This window comes from Octopus bimaculoides, chromosome 1 (genome assembly GCF_046866305.1).
Source record: "Octopus bimaculoides isolate indiv1 chromosome 1, ASM4686630v1, whole genome shotgun sequence".
Classification (NCBI taxonomy): domain Eukaryota; kingdom Metazoa; phylum Mollusca; class Cephalopoda; order Octopoda; family Octopodidae; genus Octopus; species Octopus bimaculoides.
The window spans coordinates 55530968-55552816 of record NC_142928.1 but is presented as its reverse complement, the minus strand read 5'-3'; the positions used below and the strand labels follow the sequence as shown (position 1 = coordinate 55552816).

At 35.2% G+C, this 21849-nt stretch overlaps 1 protein-coding gene across 1 annotated transcript in view; it reads right to left on the bottom strand.

Annotated features, from left to right (window-relative positions):
* Positions 1–421: 421 nt before the first annotated feature.
* LOC106883886 (tubulin alpha-1C chain) overlaps positions 422–21849 on the bottom strand; it is a 58260-nt gene continuing 36832 nt past the window's right edge. The window contains exons 7-8 of the mRNA XM_014935025.3: positions 2234–2374; positions 422–576 (exon numbers count right to left, since the gene is read on the bottom strand). Of these exons, the coding sequence (XP_014790511.1) occupies positions 455–576; positions 2234–2374 (263 nt within the window). The 3' untranslated portion in view covers positions 422–454. The remainder of the gene's footprint in view (positions 577–2233; positions 2375–21849) is intronic.

Genomic DNA, 21849 nt, shown 5'->3' with positions numbered 1-21849 from the left:
ACTTCAATATATGCGTGTATTTATGTGGCATCTTCCTAAAATCTATTAATACAATTTTCAGAATAGGAAGCGGGAAACAAAGAATTTCAGAGCAATAGTTAAATATTACCATTTATTATGGGTCAACTAATAATAATCAAGTTTAAATTGAAAGGGGCCGTTTGATAGAATCACGAAAGAATAAATAAATTTAATAAATACTATGAAGAAAATACACGGATGTACTCACAAATAGAAAAGTAGAAACACAGAAAGACGAATTTCATAATTAATACAGTAATAGATGAATAAACATACAAGAATAAACTGGCGAAATGAATTTTGTAATAAATTAATAAATAAATAAATAAATAAATAAGTTAATACTAAAATAAATATATAAGTTAATAGTTAAATAAATATATAAGCTAATAGTTAAATAAATATATATATTCGTTTCATTATTTTTCAACTTTTAAAATTCATTCTCCTCTTCATCGTCCTCATCTGAATCTGATTCATGTCCAACCTCTTCATAGTCTTTTTCTAATGTCGCCATGTCTTCCCTCGCTTCACTGAATTCGCCTTCTTCCATTCCTTAAACATTAAATTGAAATCATAATGAGAAATGTATTTCCTGTATATATTGAAAATTATACCGACTTCAATCGGAAACTGAAATTGCGTCGCCAAAATTTCGACCATCAGATCCTACTTCTACTCAATATGATATGAAAATGAATGCCTAAAGACTAGCACAAGACTTCAAGATATACAACATACATTATAAACATGAATTTATGGGTTCATATCTTATTCAGAGAGCATTAAACAAAATGGCTTTAAACATATGAAATATTCGATTTCTTAGTGAGGTAAATATTTATAAGCGAAGAGAATTAAGACTGAATGACATTCGTGTATCTTTTCTTTTTTTTTTCATGGGTATATCGGCGTGTGCGAAAATAATTTATTCATTATAAGTTTTCTCAATCTACTGTGGTCGTCTGACATAAAGAAAAAGAAAAAAAAAACGCGAAACATTTTCGAGACAGCTTGGGAGCCGCTACATAGCCCACGGGCGACATCTTCCCCTATTGCTAATTTGAAATCACTTGATGAAGCCTTTAAAAGCCCACATGAATAAAATATTCTAAACCTTAAGACTAAAACGATAATTTAATATAAGTTGTATACTTAACACTTTATAGAAATTAACGAGTCATTAATCCTTCCAGAACAGATTTTCCACCCAACCACTGACTCTTATGCAGCTGCAATTCACCCTTGATTCTAAAAAAGCTTCCATTCCTGTTCTACAAAGCCATATGTAATAGCAATTAAGTCTCTTTCAATTCACCTCCAACTGAGATTGGATTCTGCTGTCATAGTTATGCTGTCCGAATAAAAGACACGATAGTCATGACTAGAAAGACTTTGATGAAAGCCGACTCAACCAGAGCTGATCTTGAGCTAAACAACGACAACGAAAATAATATAATCGCTAAACGCTTTTAATTAAGTGTTGAATTAAAACTTATGTCTATTTTATTACTTCTAATCCTCAAACGACGTGCGGTGGAGAATTGGAAGGAGTTTGAATGAGTTCTATTTAAACCTTTTTCAAGTGCCATTGTCATTGCACTTAAATTTTGAAGTTGTTTAATTAAGATCCAAACTTAGACATATGATGTGTGTTCTCCTGTCTGAAGATTACAACTGAAATTTTTGTTGGACTATTCATCAGCTCTGACATAGTCAAAGTAATGCTTTTAAACGAATCCTTTGTATAATAACAATGTTCTTATGTATGTATGTATGTATGTATGTATGTATGTATGTATGTATGCATGTATGTATGTATGCATGTATGTGTGTTGTGACTTTTTTGACAGTTCGCATTACAGTTTACGCTGTTCTTTATTTGTAGCAAAATAAAGTTTACACATGCAAGTAAGAAACAATGAAACATGTATAAACTATACATAATGCAGAAACATAACACACACACACGGAAAATATAAACGTTCATACAATGCAGGAAAAGAAGAGAACGTACATACCCTCCTTGTATACTGGGAGGATAGCTGAGGGCGGTTGGCTGAATATCTTTCAGGAACTACATTAGTTTTTTAAAAGTACTGTTTTAAAAAGATGAATACATATCCAAGAACAACGAAACCAAAACCGAGTATCATGAGCGGACCCACTAGTACGTATAAGCTGAACAAATTTAAGCAAAAATATTACATACCTTCACCAACATACCAATGGACGAACGCTCTCTTTGCATACATCAAATCAAACTTTCTATCAAGTCTTGCCCAAGCCTGTGCAATAGCCGTTGTATTACTCAGCATACATACCGCACGTTCTACACGTGCAAGATCTCCACCTTAAAAGAAACATAACGAGTAAATACTGAATAAACAAAGAAGCATACACATAAATAAATAAATAAATAAATAAATAAATAAATAAATAAGGTGTGTAATTTCGTTATTACGTTATTAACTTTGGAGGTGATCCGACTAGCGGTTCGATTACAGCTTCAAATTCACTGTACGTATGCTGCTAACATCCTGGGAAGAAGCATAAAGGTCAAAACATGTTTACTTTCTACGTTTTCTTGGTAAAAGAAATCTTTTACAGATATTAACATGTGAAAAAAAAAAGAAAAAAGAGAAAAAGAAAGAAACAGTAAGGTGAGTTCATGGATACGTTTTTCAAATGCTCGGAGGGTTTCCTAAAATGTAGTTGATAGCTTCCGTTACCTAGTAACCTAATTAGCAGTGGAGTGGGGCGTTGTGAAATCAAAGTAGTCAGAATACGAAGAGAATGGGGGTACGGGGCAAGTTCAAGAATTTTCTCTCCGAGTGAAGAGCGGGTTGTGGGATGTATGAGCTCGAAGTGAGCGACTGCATGGTTGTGAATAACTGACATCGAATGCTGAGGATGTGTAATGTTAAAGAGTATAAAGAGTATAGAGAAGAGAAGAGAAATTAGGTGAAAGGAAAATGGGTATATAGGGAATCAGTTATAGTTTTTAAGAGAGAAAACTGTGCTGGTACAGATATGTGGTGAAACGCTGGTAAAGAAGTATCAATAAATCCAAGTGGAAGGAACCTGCAGAAGAAGAATACCAAAGAAGGCATGGGAAAAAGTTATGAAAGCTACACTTAAGAGGCTCATTCTCACAAATGACATAACGATACCACAACAGATGGTGAGGCTGTACTGGAGAAGACTCGTCAAACCGATGTAAGCGTGGAAAAATAGCCGTGGTGATGGCGATGAGGATGATGGTGATGAAAGTGATAACGACAACGATGATGATGATGATGATGAGACAACAAAAGCAGCGTATTATTATAAGCCTTATACATTTCTGGTCTTGTACCTTATAATTACTGTTTTAATGAAGAAGAGATGAAGGAACAGGAATGAAAGGACATTAGACTAAAAACTTTGCAGTATTTAAATCCGTTCCTATACCTTTAAATGAATAAATTCTGTTGATATAGACTTTGCTTCCTCACTCCAGAACACTAGAGTCGATAATATGGTAGAGTATATTAAATCGATTATCCCCCTGTTTTTGCCATGTGTCAATCATAGAAATCGTTATTAGCTATGTGTATGCAAGATGATTCTAGGGGACTTCTAACAGATTTTGTAAGCAGTGGATCCATGTCTCCAGGCTGAAAAAAAAAATCTTTCTTCAACCGGTCTTAGAGGCCTTGGGGCATGGGTGCCGACCTTTCACCTGTAACGAAGCCATAAAAGATTACTAGAAACTAGAGGTAGCCTTTCAAATTGTTGAATTACTTTTAAAGTTTCCTTTCTAAGTTTAAAACTTTAAAGAATATCCTATTATTTACCATTAAAAACCATATGGTCTTGCATTCCAGCTCTTTACATTCTGAGTTCAAATCCCGCTGACGTCAAATTTGCATTTCATTCTTTTCGGAGTCAATAACAGAATATCAATCAAATACTAGGGTCTAGTCTATGACATGGACAAGCCCTCTCCCTTCAAAATTTCAGGCATCTCTCTTCTAAAGCCGTGGAATTACATATGATCCAGTGTAAATACTGGCCAATCCTATCATAGCAATTAATATATTCATCTGAGGCTATCGAAGAACACCCAGAGATCAGGTGGTCAATTGTTTACCTGGTTTCACCAGAGCCATTTTCGCTTGATAGTTTCTGGTGGATAGACACTGATCCTGAGCTACTATAATGAAACCCTCTGTTTTGGCTTAATTCCATTGATGGGTTAAATTTGTATCTACATTAGGATCGCTGACCCTTGTAGGGCGTTTGCCATTTTCCAAGTATTTCGCAGTACTGAGATTCTGTTTGATTTAGTTTGTAATGGGTAACGCCAGGGATAAATTGTAATGGGTAACGCCAGGGAAGAAAATAATAGAAGAGAAAAAAAAAAAAAATAGAGAAAATGACGTCCAGTTAAGTGCGCGTCGCGTCCAGAAAAAAAAACATAGGTGAGAAAAAAATGGTCTGTAGTCACGTGGGAACAAACAGGCTGAGGAGAAATGAGACAAGAGAGAGGATGAGGGAAAGAAACAAAGGGAGTGAGAAGAGAGACGGAACGAAAGCTAGTAAGGGGCGGAAAAAAGATAGACAGGGGACCGCAAAGAAGGCGGGGGAGAAACGGAAAATAAAATAGGAATATACAAGGGTGAGTCAAAAAGTAATACCATTTTGTTTAGGACAAGTATAATTACCAACACAGGAACATGTATCACACATCAAAATGAAGCTGGTCCTCTGTGGATCACATCCCTACTTCTCAACATAGTCACCGTTACTCTCAATAGCAATGTTCCACCTTCGAATGAGAGCATGTATCCCTGCTCCGTAAAATTCTATTGACTGTTCTTAGAGCCACTTCTTCACTACAGTTTTCACTTCCTCGTCACTGGACTATCATCGTCTGGACTATCATCTCTTCGGCCCCATGGAAGAGGGTTTGAGAGGCAAACATAATTCCAGTCAACAGAATTTTACGGGGCAGGGATACATGCTCTCATTCGAAGGTGGAACATTGCTATTGGGAGAAACAGTGACTATGTTGAGAAGTAGGGATGTGATCCACAGAGGACCAGCTTCATTTTGATGTGTGTTACATGTTCCTGTGTTGGTAATTATACCTATCCTAAACAAAGTGGCATTACTTTTTGACCCTCGTACATATGTATATTCACACACACACAAACTCACATGCACGCACGCACGCACGCACACACGCACGCACGCACGCACGCACGCACGCACACACACACACACACACACACACACACACACACACACACACACACACACACACACACACACACACACACACACACACGGCGGCGAGCTGGCAGAACCGTTAGCACACCGGGCGAAATGCTTAGCGGTATTTCGTCTGCCCGCTACGTTCTGAGTTCAAATTCCGCCGGGGTCGACTTTGCCTTTCATCCTTTCAGGGTCGATTAAATAAGTACCAGTTACGCACTGGGGTCGATATAATCAATTTAATCCGTTTGTCTGTCCTTGTTTGTCCCCTCTGTGTGTAGCCCCTTGTAGGTAGTAAAGAAATAACACACACACACACACACACACACACACACACAACATTGCCTGTGAAATCAATGTTATGCTAATATTATTGCGTGCATTTTGCGTGATCTCATGACCAAGGCTGTTTAAAGTAACTGCTAGTTTGATGAAACAGTTTATCAGTTCAGTTGGGTATAGTATCTATGAGAGAAAAGATCGCGTGCAACTACATTTGTACAACATGGTGGCAATTACAACAACAAACTTCTACTTGATGGCTCAGATATGATGGAGATATGGCGGTTATTCGAGAAGTTTCGGTAACTGTGAAACCTTCTAGAATTTGAAATAATGAATTTTAGTAATATAAGACCTGTGATAATGTCATCAGTCATTCCCCAATAGGAATTGATAATTGCCATATTCTTATCACATTAGAATCTAGCCGAATATATTGAAGGTTATTCTGAAAGATTACATTAATCAGCTAGTTTTTGCGAATTTGATAAAATTAGAACTAAAGGACAGAGTGCAGAAGATGATGTGGTTCAAACGTGACTCATAAATAGCATGTAATCATCTGAGTATCGTGTGAAAGTATTTGAATATTTTCAATCAGGGGATTCGAAATTTAATACATTGCACTGTATTCATTCAACAGTTTGAAATGATTTTAAAATTTCAGATGATTTGTGATATCACTGTGTCATATATAAACAGACATATATAAATCTGATTCTAAATAATACTTTTAAGATATAAGCATGTAACATTAAAATATTTAGCATTTGCAAAACGTATTTAAAATATGGAAAAAGTTAATCGCTTTCAGGCAAAATATAAATCCACATACGCACAATATATATATATATATATATATATATATATATATATATATATATATATATATATATATATATATAAATTGAAAATGCCGATTTTGCTAATATTTATGAAATAGGGGAAGTGTGAAGCGTTTCAAACAGCTCATTGTTATGATTGTTTGATACCATTTTTCTTCTCAATTTTTAATCGCCAGAAAAGGGGGAAGCACGTAAGCTCTTCGTAGGCTTTTCTAGATTGCGGAGATCGGTGCAGTTGAGATTTAGTTTCACCTCAGTAGCGTTAAGCTCAATGAAAAATTATGTTTACTATCAAAGAACAAGAATGGTCTCTCTGTCAAGCTTCCACATAATCTCCGCCCTCAAAATGTCTTTCATAAGGCTTTGATCGACTCGAGGCTATAGCAGAAGATACTTGCCCAAAGTGAATACAGCGGGACCGATCTCGAACATTCACAGTTGCGAAGTGAAGTCCTTGACTACCCAAACACAGTTGACAATATTAAACTACAAATCTGAGGGAAAAAAATTAGATACGTATCAGTTAGATGCCCAATAAGGCGCTTAAACATTTATAGAAAGCAGTAGGTTTTTACCGTTAAAATGGAAGTCGATAAATATCGTCCGTACCAAGTCGGTATGTATATAGGCTTTACAGAGAAGTATCGAGAACGTAACATTGACAACCAACTACCATTAAACAAGCACTCTTCTCATATATTACTAAAGACAGTAGTTTTCAACCCAAAAATTATCATGAAGCTAATGCAGGAACTCAAACTGATATACCACAGGTGTCTAATCTGATTCCCGCTAGAATTCTGAAGAAATGTTGCACAAAACTAGCCAAACCCCTGTGATTCTGATTTCACCTTTGCTTCACATGTGGTGTATTTGAAAACTGCTTATTAGATTCCTATACATACGAAGCATTCTCGAACCTATCCATCAAATTACTCTTCTATTAACATCATCATGAAAGTAACAAAAGCTATTTACCAAAGCATCATCTTACCTCTAAAAGTCAATGCGGCTTCCGACCAAACCATAACACAGCAGATTTTCTGACTATTCTTTTCTAACTAGCTTCACGTAGGTTAAAAGTCATGTGTCATGGTCCTAGATGTGAAAGGAGCTTTTCACAGAGCCTTTGGCCCAACTAACTTTGCACTAAATTGGAATCCAAGGAAATAGGTGATAAACTGGTAAAACGGCTTTAAAGCTATCTTAATTGGAGATCCATTAAGGTAACCGTTTCAAATGAATCATTAATACATCAGTTCAATTCTTACGCCATTTTTATTTTCAGTATTCATAGATGGTCTTGTCAACGTTTGTGAAGATAAACTTTACCTCTTCACTAACGATTCCATGCTCAGTACTCTGAAAAGATCCACAGGAGAGACCAGTGCGACTGCAATTAACTTCATAATATACTTGTCAGTAAAGTGAAAATCTGGAGAGACGATTGTAAAGTAATATCGAAATAAAACGAAAGAAACTTATCAAATTTTGCATACACTTTGTGAATTATAGGTTATCAATGAAAAAAAAAACTACATTCTAGGTGTAACCATAAACAGAAAGCTGATGTAGGATGAACATATCTCTCTGTTATAAAGCTGCACAGAGGCTTGTGGCGTTTTAAAAATGGCAAGCTGAAAAAAAGGAAGAGTCAAAGTTTACGAAGAACAAATCCGAAGCAATCCAAATTTATCTGCCTCTTACAGATGAATACCTCACAAAACATAATTAATTCATTAAGTTATTGAAGTTGGCGGAGTGAATATTGCAAGAAAATAACACATTATCAAAAGCTAATATCTTGGAAGATAGATTGCTGTTGTCAAAGTACTTCACAAAGTGCATAACTGTCACAGTCTATCAGAACGCAGAGCAATGCTATCATCGCAGTATGAAGATCGACAGAGCCGTCTCGGTCGACGAGATGCAGGCTTTCAAAACTAAAGTGAGCAGATAACTCTTGTCATTCTCACAATCACAATGTAAGGAATCAGTTATTAACTGCTGGAAACCTATTTATTGCCTATTGTTTAAAAAAAACAGGTAATACATGTTTTAAAAATCATATAGGAATGTGTATATTTTAATTACATTTTAGGGAGAAGAAAAGTGCCCAAACCTCTTCTAAACTAATGAGGTGAAATTGTTTCGCGCATATCTCTTTATATTGATGTCTCTAAGAGAACATAAGGTAGATTCACAAAGTTATAATTTTGGTGATAGAGTTTGAGGAGAAATGGTTGATGCAAAGTTTTGTGGGTAAGGGACCTTACAACACGTGGTAAAATATGTCATGCTGTTCTAGAACAGTCTGGCGAGAAAATTCCAATACGCGAGATATGAATTTCAATTTTTCCACTAGGCTTTCCCCGCGAACAGTTTCATCGAAATTTCCAAGATTGAGGGATCACCTGTATGCGATAGGAGAGGAAATTTCCGATAGATTTGGCCAAATCGAATTCCACACTAGAGGATAAACGCTTATATTGGCAAGATATTTCAAGTGATATAATAGGCGATCATTAGGCGGCGAAATGGCAGAATCATTAGCATGCCAGGCAAAATGCTTAGCGACATTTCGTTCGTCTTTGCGTTCCGAGTTCAAATCCCGCCGATGTCAACTTTGCCTTTCATCTTTACGGGGTCGGTAAAAGAAGTACCAGATGAACACTAGGGTCGACGTAATCGACTAACTCTACACCTCCGAAATTGCTGGCCTTGTGTCAAAATTTGAAACCAATATAATAAGCGATCTTTTAAGATTGTCTCGTATGTTTTTGATATTATGGAAGGGAGAGCAAAAAGTCAATAACGAGATGAAAAGAGTTTCTCTTCTCAAGGGTGGTACACTTGTTTCTATGAATGTGTGTTGGTACCGTAAAGAGAGAAAGATTGGAGAACATAATGAGAATAAGAACCAGACCAAAATCACTTTTTCAGAATAATACACGTCACAACTACATGTCTTTTTCAAAATGAATTGTTTCTAGAATTTTTCTCGCTTGGAGTATGTGTTGGATCCTCTTTTCTAGGAGCCAGAGCAACTTCCGTCAAACGAGAAAACTTGCAGAGCGATGGTAATCTTCCAAATATTGTTATTGCACGTAGTTCTCTGGTCAGTGTTGATTGGGAAATCCTATGATTTAAAGCGTTCCAGTCACGATCTTCTTACGCATATCTTTTTATAAGCATTATTTTGTGAGTATCTTTTACATAATTCAGTGTGTCCTTCCTTAATAAAGACCATGAGATATGACCTGGGGAACATTTGGCGGCTATTTCTAGCTGGTTAAGTGACCATAAACAGACCCTTTCATCGCGGTGTGGTGGTGGGTGAATGCCTCCTACCAAATTTTTTTATTTTTGTCTGTTGAATAACGATGTTAATTGCGTAAGGGAATATCAGGGAATATGGTTTCGTTTACTCACTAAACTGAGTTAGGTGAGAGATGAAACGTTTTGACTGCGCAGAAAAATTCGCGTCTAATTAACAGCATTATAATCAATTCGATGTCTTAAGATGCTAGAATGTTCGAAAGGCAGAGTTTGTAGTAGAGTAATACGATCCTATGATTCAAGTTTTGATAACTGGATAAAAGTTCCATTTCAAGGTAATAAAGAGTATTCCAGACCACAAACACCCATCAATTATTGTACAGAGATTGTTCTCGAGTGAACGCAAAGCTTCGTATTATAAGAACATTGTGTCACCGACACGTTCTCTTCACATCAGAGAGCAAGAGAGTGTAATAATTTCCTCAATGTGGTGTGCATATGTTATGTGTATATATTTATAGGCATCTATCTATCTATCTATCTATAAATTATATATATTATATATTATTATGTATATTATAAATGTTATTATATGTGTATTACACATTATATGTATATTATATATTATACATATATACATACATAGACACACATACACACATATATTCTTTTATTTGTTTCAGTCATATATATATATATGTATACATCTATACATATAGATACGTATGTATGTATATATGTATGTATGTATACACACACACACACACATATATAGATAGATTGATAGATAAACATACACACACATACACGTATATCATATTTAATTAGCGCCAAGCTAATGTTGGCAACATGGTGGTGCCACAGCATTGACACAGCCGAGTGGCTGAAACTATGAAAGAATACGTATATGAGAGTGTCTGTACACACACACACACACACACACATACACACACACACACACACACACACACACACACACACACACACACACACACACACACACACACACATAAGCACACACGTACATAAACATATGTATATGTTTATATATGAATGTATAATTACACGAATATTAATTTCTTCCAACTAATAATTCTTTAATTTATATTATCAGTCATATTACATTCCATGCAGAAAAACATGCATATTTGAAAACTAATCTTCACTGATATTATTTTACTGATATTGAAAACTAATCTTCACTGATATTGAAAACTAATCTTCACTGATATTATTTTACTGATATTGAAAACTAATCTTCACTGATATTATTTCATAAACTGAAAATTTTGAAATTACATGCGCTTGTGCAGTCAGATATAACTCAAAATTCTACTGGACATTTTATCCAGTGTTTACATTTCTACACCCTGTCCCTAGAGTTTATTCAATCTTTGTATTACTTTCGACCGTACATCTGTGGTCATGCTGAGGCATCGCCATGGCGTCTATTTTAGTTTTGCTCTTAATATTTTTTGAATAAGCAACTTTGATGACTCTGTCTCTCACCTTCTTTTTCTGTTCATCGAAGATTGTGTATAGTATGATGGAAATTAATGGAAGGCAGAAACGGCAGAATTTCGGACACAGTATGTTGTGGTATTTGTTTATTTGTTTGTAGAACATCAGAGCAGCAGCACAGTTGCATGTGAACATTATAGATAGTAGTGACCTTTTTCCCTCAGTTCAAATGTTACACTAGCTGACATTGAATTTCGCCCCTCCGAGGCCAATTAAATAAGTACAATTCTACAAGTGGGATCAATATGATCAACTATACGCTTAAAGATATTGCTGTAACATGGCCGTAGTCCAATAACGGAGTTAAAGAGTAAAAGGAAATTATTATTATTATTTTTATTATTATTATTATTATTATTATTATTATTATTGAGTGAGAGAGCAGTGCATGCTATCAAAGTGAAACTGGGGTAAAATATACCCATCATGACTACCCGTCTGTTAAGAGTACACGAGGCACATGCAACACAACCATAATGTGCGCGACATGGTGATCTCATATTAAGATAAACAGCGCATAACCTTGCAGGTGGGGCCCAGTAAGAATTTTCTGCTGGTCGAGTAGCCCATCCTGCTCAAAAGGTCCCTGAATAAGGGTTGTTTAAGGATGTTGAACGAGACACCCATGTTTCCAAAGGTGAATTATTCAAACCCTAAAGAATTCCTCTCAACATATAGCTATGATGCTCCCCCACTACTTCTGCTCGTGATCAGAGATGCACATACCGTCAGCCACTAAGGGACATGCTCAACTGGTTAAGATCAAACAACTGACAAGCAAATCTATGGTATCGAGCAAAATATTTGCTGTAGCCCATCTTTTATACCAACACAAAACGATGTATATAATAACACTTCCTGTCTATTCTATTTTGTCTTTCTGTGGTACGTATCCTTATCTGCGCATGCGTTTGCGTTTGTATCTGTGTGTATGTCAATGTGTTTGGTATGTGTATGTGCGTCTTGTGTGCATGTATATGGGTTTGTATAGTACACTGTTTGTACTCGTGTCTTTGCTTTTCCTGTTCTGTCCTCAGTAGTCAGGTTGTGTGGTGGGGAGGAGTGGGGCGTGTTATTACTCCATTCACATTTTCTGTTGAGGCTCGGTCTGTTTTCTATTATATGGCTTCCTTAATCTGTCTGAGTGTAGCGTCTGTTCTATGTGTCGATAAGATCCTAACATCTATGTTATTTGTCGTGTCCCCATGTACTAGCTTAGCATGTTGGTATGGCACTGACGAACTTTTCTCCTCCTTGAGTTCCCGCAGTGTCTACTTATCCTAGGAGAGAGGGTAAGTGAACATAGACAAGATAGGATAGACAGGACAAGATCGGAGAAAAGAGACACGAACAACAGATAATTATTGAAGAAGTCACAAAATGTGTGGCGAAAAAGCTCTGACAAATAGACTAATGATAATATCAAGTGTGTCAGGGTAGAGGTAACAGATAGTCAACAAATTAAAAGCAGCGACCGTTGGAGTAGTGATAAAGGTATCAGGGGAAAAGAACAGGAAATAGTGCATAGGTGGACTAAATGGTGTAACGTTCAGGAGAATAATTGTTTGTGTATCCAGCAGACGACTTTGTCTAAAATGTGGTCATGTGATATGCGTGTTTATGTATATGTGTATGTGTATGTGTGTGTGTTGGTTTGTATGTGTGCGTGTGTGTGTGTCTGCTTGTGCGCGCGCGTGTACGTGTGTGTGCGTGCGCACATGTATGTGTGTGTGTGTGTGTATGAGAGAGAGAGATAGCGAGAGAGCTGCGCCGTCATAGATATGTGATGATTTATTTTAGCCACTTAGCAATAATGCACTATTGTTATTCATCCTTGTACTCTGTTTTATAGTCTGTAGTATCAAAATCTTTCTTCGTACATCTGCAAAACACACACAAACACACACATACACACATACAAAACACGCACACACACACACACACACACACACACACACACACAAAACGCGCACACTCACGCATAGACACATACGCGCGTGCGTATATACATCACCTCTATCCACCTCTCTTTCTCACTTACTGTATACAAATACTTGAGCTACTCTTATCCTAATAGAAGAGATTTCCGATCATTCATTTATTTAAAAACAAAACAAAAAAGAAACCCAAAGCGGTATAGTCAACACTTGAATGTACGTTTCATTTCTCGTCGGCGAGGGTTAAATTAAGGTTGAAACATTAAATATATTTTATCATAGTAAAATATGAAAAATATGCAAGCGTGGGATTAAAAACATTCTCGGGCTTCCCGTGTGCTTACAAAAATTTGAAGGTGAGAAGTGTATCCTGTTAGAAAGCTAATGCTATAGCTGTAAATACACCGACTTCAACAACATAGACATGGAGACGATTCTCATTAGGCTTTCAGTTTTGTTCACTATCACTTGGTACATCTGCGATTAAAAATTATGTAAACATATGTAATCAGCATGTGGTATCTTATTAATGAATCTTATATCCTATTAACGAATCTTACTAGTTTCCTAAAAGAAGGACTCATTTAGTGGTGCTAAATACCATGCATTGGCATCGAAACTGATCAATTGATCAATAACAGAGTAGTTGCTCACGTCTCTCTGAAGTATTTAAAGGTACGGAGGTGTAATTACTAGCCAAGTGATTTGATCTGCGACTGTGTGTCGAAACTAAAACGATTGCAACGTGGAAGACACATGTCAGCCATTCAATAACGTACAAAGGCTGTTAATGTATGGCCAATATGTATCTTTCACGTCAGAATCGTTATCTGAAATTATTCTTGAATTTATTTTCGATATACATTAACAATACACTCATCCGGCTAGGAGGCTGAATGCGTCGCCCAGTTTAACACCATCACATGGCCTTTAGATGCCCTTAGCGGAATCCACCATGTTACAAACATTCTGTTCAGGTTCTGCATCAAAGGATAACTTTTTATCCTAATGCATTATTTTCTACCAACGAGTTGTGATTTCTTTCACTCTTCCTCCCTTTCATCAGTCTCAAAGACCATGCAAAGATCTTATGGGTATTACTCAAGGCCAATAAGACGGTGGTTTTAACTAGTACATCAGCCCGGGACCGAAGCGCATCGGAGATGCCTTTGAATATATTACGGGTCCCTCCCCCGACAAAAACAACAATCTCACAGTCTTTTTTCATTGTACTATTTTATAATGGCTAAGGACGGTAGATGGCAGAGACTTTAGACTGTCGGATAAAAGACTTTACGTTATTTCACCCGGTTCTTTCACGTTTTGGGTTTAAATCCCACTAATGTCAATTTTGCCTGTCATCCCTTTGAGATGGATAAAATAAAATACCATTTAAGTACTGGAGTTGATGTAATCAACTAATCTTCCTTCCTCAAAATTAATGTCTTGTGCCAAAATTAGAAACCATTAATTTACAAAGATTGGCAAAAAGCAAATATTTAGCTCCTCGTGTCTATTTTCTTTTGGGCGGAGTTTATATTGATACATGTCTTCTATGAAACGAGCGGATCATTTCTACCTGTGTAATATTGGTTTCAAAGTCTGGCACAAGGCCAGCAATTTTGAGAAAGGGTCTAAGTTGATTACATCAACCCCAGTGCTCAACTGGTACTTATTTTATCGACCACCGTAAGAATGAAAGGCAAAGTCGATCTTGGCGGAATTTCAACTCAGAATGTAAAGAACGGACGAAATTCTGCTAAGCATTTTGCCCGGCGCGCTAACGAATCTGCCAACTTACCACTTTGACCTGTGCAACAATAATGCCTTTTAACAGATTATTCGATGTGTTCAATTTCGGAATTTTATTTTTATGTATGTCAGATTAATATTTTAAACATTCGAGCATCTAAAATTGCTCGAATTATGTTCCATTCCACAGAAGTTTTGAATGATATTTCCGAAACGAAAAGTACTGAAATACAAATCAGTCTTCAGATTAGGTTAGTTTAGTATATTCATGAAAATATATGTTTTGAAATGTATGACACGTTATTCTGTTCCTTGTGTGTTGTATGACTGTCATATTTCCAATTTGTGTGGAAACGATGCAGCTAAGTGTATACCAAAAGCCATAACGTATGTACGAACAATTAAAAGGGTTTATAACTTGCATAGTTCCTCCCCTAAATGAATGAATTTACTTAAAGACCGAATAAATTGTTCCCTATATAGCATGTCATAACCCAAGAGGTTTGATAGATTTCAATATATATAACCTTTTGTATCTCATCTTAACATTAAGTTAGCTTTGCAAAATCTTTTAGATCTTTATGGAAAAGACAGGATCTTTATGGAACAATTTGAATATACCGAAAACTTTTCATTTGTGTATTAATGTCGGATGTTTCATATGGAATATTGGCTTCAACAGATATTTGCAACTAGCTCACTGAAGTTAGAGTTACCACATTGAATGTGGAGGTATCTAGCACTGAAACTCTCCTTGAAGCTTCAGTTACGAAACAACTAGGAGAGCACCTGGAATAAAGCTAAAGACGTCAATGCAGATCTTGAGATAGAAATCAAACTCTGTTATATGCATAGAAGTGTGAGTGAGAAAGCGAAGAATAGTCCACGACGACATTACACTTGATGTCAGCATGGCAGAAATGAATAAAGCACGAGATATTAACAAGAAGAAATCTACTTCTATGTGTTATGTTATGATTGGTTATATTATTGTAGGATTAAGTAAAGGTTTTAATGTCTGACAATTTTGATTTATTGTGGAAATAGCTTGCAGTCTGAAACTTAGGTAGGAAAAAAACAGCGACAGAGTGAGCGCACTAATATCCTGCAGGTTCGAACGATGAATATTTTGCAACATATAAGCGGTGTTTATAGTCAATGTATCAATCAGATTTTGAAAAACTAGAACTGAAACCTATCGAATTGTTAAATTTATTTTGCTCCAAACTTTGAGATATTTTTATATGTTTAATTTGAGAATATTGTTGACAACTTCAGATACAGAAGCATCAACAGAAAGATATTTTAGCAAACTGAAATTTATTAAATAAAAAATACGGTCTAGCTTGTCTGAAACTCAACGTGATAATTTAGCGAAACTGAGTATTGATTTTGATAGTGTTTGAAATTTCGCTGTAAAAACTACTAGGAAAGATAGTTTCACAAGCTTCTCGTTGATTTGTATAAGTGTATTGCTGTTTGGTCATTCTGGTGCATATAAAAGTTTACCAGTAGTCTTCTCAGCCATTGAGATCAGTTATCATATTCAATCAACCATGCATTCATAATCATACACAAAATCTGTCTACTTTGCTTATATTTTATAATAATCATATATTTCTAAAAAAAACAAAAGGGGGAAAATTACAGCTTTAAATTTCACTCGATATTCTTATCTTTATTGAAAAGATTTAATAGAAAGTTTCAAGGTTCATTTGAACCTTCAAATTTTAGAGCAGCATCTCGGGAGAGGGGACGAAAGTAGTTTTATTCCGCTTACTGAAATGTTTCTAGGGAAGCATGAGGTTATCTTTCTCTTACTGACTAAGTCACAAAAACATACTTTCTTTTTGAATCGTTAAGGACGAACGATGACTGATAGGGAGTGGAAAAGAGGAAGTAGATTAGAACAGAGAGTGTTCAAATCTTTCTCTTTGAATTAATATTTTCTTAGTTAACTGCATTTGCAGACAAAGGTTGACGCATATCAAGAGATAAACCAAGATTTTCTACGAAACAGATGATTCCTCTCATCTATCGTGTTAGCGAGCACAGAAATACAAGATGATAACAAAATCCAGTGAAAGGCCACGTAGCTAACAAAATGTTGCCTCTCAGAATAGTGAGGTATACACGCACACACACACACATGTATATTTCGTGGTCAAATTATCTTACAGTGGTGTTAATCTCCAACATTCCTTTTATACAATATTCAATAGTAGAGGTTCGAGGCTTGAACAAAAATAGACTCAAAAATGTTAGTTTGTTGTTTTTCAATATTTTCGATAAACAGTGATATTTAACATGGTCAGAAGTCTACAAACTTTGAGTGAAAGGTTACGAATTTTACAGTCACTAACCTAAATAATCCTTTTCGAGATTATTTTAAAGTTAGTACATGGTATGCTTAACAGCCTATACCGTTTTGATGGAACGACATCATTACTATTCTCATTCTCTCCTGCACGCTATGTGCGCGCGTGCACGTGGATGTGAAAGAAAAAGGTCATATATTAGGCTAATTCTGTGAAGTACGTATGTTAAAAAATATGTAAAAATTTTAGTAAGTTAATTCTATGTTAAACAATTTGTGGTAACTTTTCCTCGAAAGATTGTTTCAACCTGTTCGATATAAAATGGGTTTCTTTTTCTATACATTCGTCTATTCTGGGTAGTTTTACATCTAACCACGTAACTGATAGCTTGTCGCAGAGGAACGAGATCCTTTTTTAACGCCGCCTGACGAAAGATAAAACTTTTTAAACAGAACATTTTGTAATGGACGACTTACTTTGGAGCAGGACCACTCATATTTTCTTTGTATCGTACTTCAGAAGTCGATTTTCCCCTCGCTTATTTGGTAACGATATAGACTTAATGTTGTTACCTCAAATAATTTAGAACTAATGTAAACATTTATTGAACACTTTTGGTGAAATATTCTTCGCCAAGACTAATTTTGATGAATGCTGTGAAATACAAATGTCTTGTTCCGGTATTCACAACACACACACACACACACACACACACACACACACACACACACACACACACACACACACACACACACACACACACACACACACACACACACACACACACACACACACACACACACACACACACACACAGAGACTTTTCTCAAGTTTAAAATATGAATTTGTGTTTGTCATCTACATTCCAACGATGGAGCTTTGTATCGTTGCTAGAAACCAGCTCAAATAATTAAAAACAGAATAGAATATACAGATACATAAATACGTACGTATATACATGTATGCATACATACATACAAACATGTATGTATGTATCTATATAAGTATGTATGTATAAATATACGCGTGCGCACACACAGACATACACACACATATTTATTTACGTGTATGTATTTATGCGTACATACGTAGACACACACATACACACAATAAAATGAAACTAAAAGTTGTGAATACTTGTAGATATCAAATTTATTGGGAACAATTGTTATTTGAATACATTTGACTCTTGATATCCATTGTTCATAAAACATGAAGTATTGACAACTGTCATTTTAACTAATCATGAAAACAGAAGGTTCCAGAATCACTTTATTCATATCGAAACAAACGATCAATTTTAAGCAATATTTTGTCCGTTTACTTTTGCTGCTAAAGATCTTTAAGATTTCATGCAATTAATTGGAATCTCATTGTATTTGCATATGTAGTTAGCCAACAAATTTCACCTAAAATTAGATGCTAAATGGTTTATGGTTTTGGAAGTTATGCAATTAAACAAAATTATCCAGTATGCCATTGAGCAGTATCAACTGTATACGAACACGTGGTTGACTGCTATTAAAGTTGGGGAAAGAATCACTTTTGGCTTTAAGCACGTTAAGGAATTTTTATTTATGTTATATTAAACAGTTAAAAGTATATTTCTAAATAATTCTTTTTCTTTTTACATTTCCATGAGATAAAGTTCTGAAAGTCACTGGTAGTCGCAAAAGTACTATTTCGTCCTCCTTTTAGACTCGTCAGCACGACAAAACTTGGAACTTCAAATTAATTAAGCTATATTCGTTTTTATCCTTCTTCTAACAGTTGAGCAAAGACGTTGACTTCTACTGTTAATAGTTAGTTTAAAAGTTTCTTCTAATTTTCTGAATTCTATATATTACAAAAAATCTAATTGTGGTGGTGTACACACAAGATTACAAACACACTACTTTCTTTATTCACAACCTCATCTCACATTTACTCTTTCTCCTTCGTTTTTTCTTTTACTCTGTTCTTCCTTTCCCCTTTTACAAGGCCTTGCCTTCATTGTTACTTTCATTTTTTTTTTGCTGTTTTATTTTACGGTTATTCTGCAATGACATACTTTCATCTCGTTAATGTCCTGATCGTCTTACCTCGTCCTTCAATGATATTAGATATTAACACCTTGAATAGCAATAATATAAATCCTTCATCTGACCTAATTTACAACTATAATTTCGCTGACTGCTAAGAACACTATTTTCTTGGAAAGACAGCTAACACAAAAAGACCACACATCGTGAAAATTTTGTCATTTTCTGAATTACCACAGATCTTATTTTACCATTGGGTTGGTATATCTAACAAATGTGCCTAATGTTCTTTGTAGGGAAGTAATTAGGCTGTGTAATATTTAATTTGATAGGGCTGTAGTAAGATGGAAACAGGAGATTTAGATTAACATAGTAATTTGGAAAAATTCCAGGAACTGTTTTGAATTACTAATTCTCATCTTAATTCTATTAATTTACAGATTTAAAACAAGAATTACATTTATCTAATACCATTGGCTACACCATTATATTTTTTTGTTGAATACACCTTGTAGATACACACATATGCTCAAACACACATATGCATACACATTCATTCATACATACATACATACATGTACACACACATACATGCATATATATATATATATATATATATATATATATATATATACATACATGTTCACCATATACTCGTACACATACCTTTCTGTTACTCACACTTGAGTGATAATGTAAGTTCTTGTCTTTCATTTCTATGTCTGTCTTCTGTTTCCCGTATGAAGCATGAAGCTTTGAAGGCTATGTTCATTTTAAGGTTAAACTGTTAATGAACCTTCGATAATTTTATGGCTTTACTATTTAACTAACAACCATCTGTCTGGCTAATATTAAGAAGATATAATGGTTGCTTTACATGTTTGCTACAATTCTATCAGCTGCTACCATTCTGTTATCTTAAAATATTTTATATCATGCATTTAAATTTTTTTACAACTTGTTTTAGATTAATTTTCTGTCTTACTTGTATAACATTTAAATATAATTGCTTAAAAAATCCTGTTTTACATCCGTTCACATATTTTCTTGTGACTATTACAACGAAATTTTACACCTTTTGCATTTGCATCTTATCTCCAGTTTCTCATTATACTTGATATTAATACTGTACCTCGCTAAAGTAAGCGCCGTAGCGTACATATAATCGTCACTCTTGATGCAGCAAATTGCAATGGGATTTTAGTTTAAAGTCATGAAATATAATCAATAAAAGGAAATATTGATTTCTTCTGCAGATAGCCAGATTTTTAGTGGAGTGTGTTAACGGTAAATTGAACCAATTCTAATATGGAACTGGTTCTTAATTTATCGATCCTGGAAATACGTATGATAAGGTTCTACGGAAATTGAATAATTATCAGATAGTATTCCAAATGTGCTACTCTGCTTTTCACTGCCGATTCGTTATGTATTATTGATATAAGATAGTGTTTACATATGTAACGCATTGGATGTTGAATTTTGAATTATAAATACCTATGCGGCGAAGAAAAGAAAACTCAATGATGAATTTGGCAAAGACAGCAGACAGCATTGGTTACGTTTGGGTGTTATTAGACCTCCTCAAGACGAATATAGACGTCACCGTAATGACGAAAGTTGTGATGAGAGAATCATTAAATTGATGTACAATATTGTACTTGTGTAAGAGTGAAAAATTTGCAGATTGAAATATAATGCACGCACGCACATTCGCATACACACACACACACACACACACACACACACACACACACACACACACGCACACACGAAATTCAAGTACAAAAGAAATAAAATTTATTTAGTAACATTTAGTTGTAATAAAAAAAAAAAAATGAACGGAGGTGAAGTAAGGGCAAATTTGCATTTAACCCAGCTACATAAGATAGAAAAATTCAAATAGATTTTAATTATATATGACAAAAAACAATAACAAAAAGTATGTACAGTTTTAAAAATCGCATTCACAAATATTTTTTAAAACTTCCCTACAAATGTTCTTTAAAATGTAGAATTTTTCATCAAGTTCTAAAATAATTCTGTAGAATAACAGAGTTTCTGATTGATAAAGATACATCTAGTTTCTTCACACAGAGAAAAACAAGAAACAAACAAGTTAAATATCATAGTAAAGCAAGAATTTAAAAGGCTTTCACAGATTTCTTCTCATTTTGACTGCATAAAGATAGTTCTTAATATTGGTACAAGGCCAGCAATTTTGAGGGGAAGGGGCAGGCCAATTATATCGACCCTAGTACTTGATGGGTACTTATTTTACCGACTCCAGTTGACCTCGGCAGAATTTGAACTCAGAACGTAAACATGGACGAAACGCTGCTAATCATTTTGCCCGGTGCGCAAATGATTCTGCCAACTTACCACCTTATTCACCATAAAAATACTCCTTTTTACTGTAGGCATAAGGCCTGAAATTTTGGGGGAGAAGGCTAACCGATTATATCGACCCCAGTGCTTAATTGGTACTTATTTTATCGATCCCGGAAGAATGGAAAGCAAAGTTGACCTCGGCAGCAATTGTACTCAAAATGTAAAGACGAAATGCCACTAAACATTTTGTTCGGCGCGATGGTGATTCTGTCGGCACGAT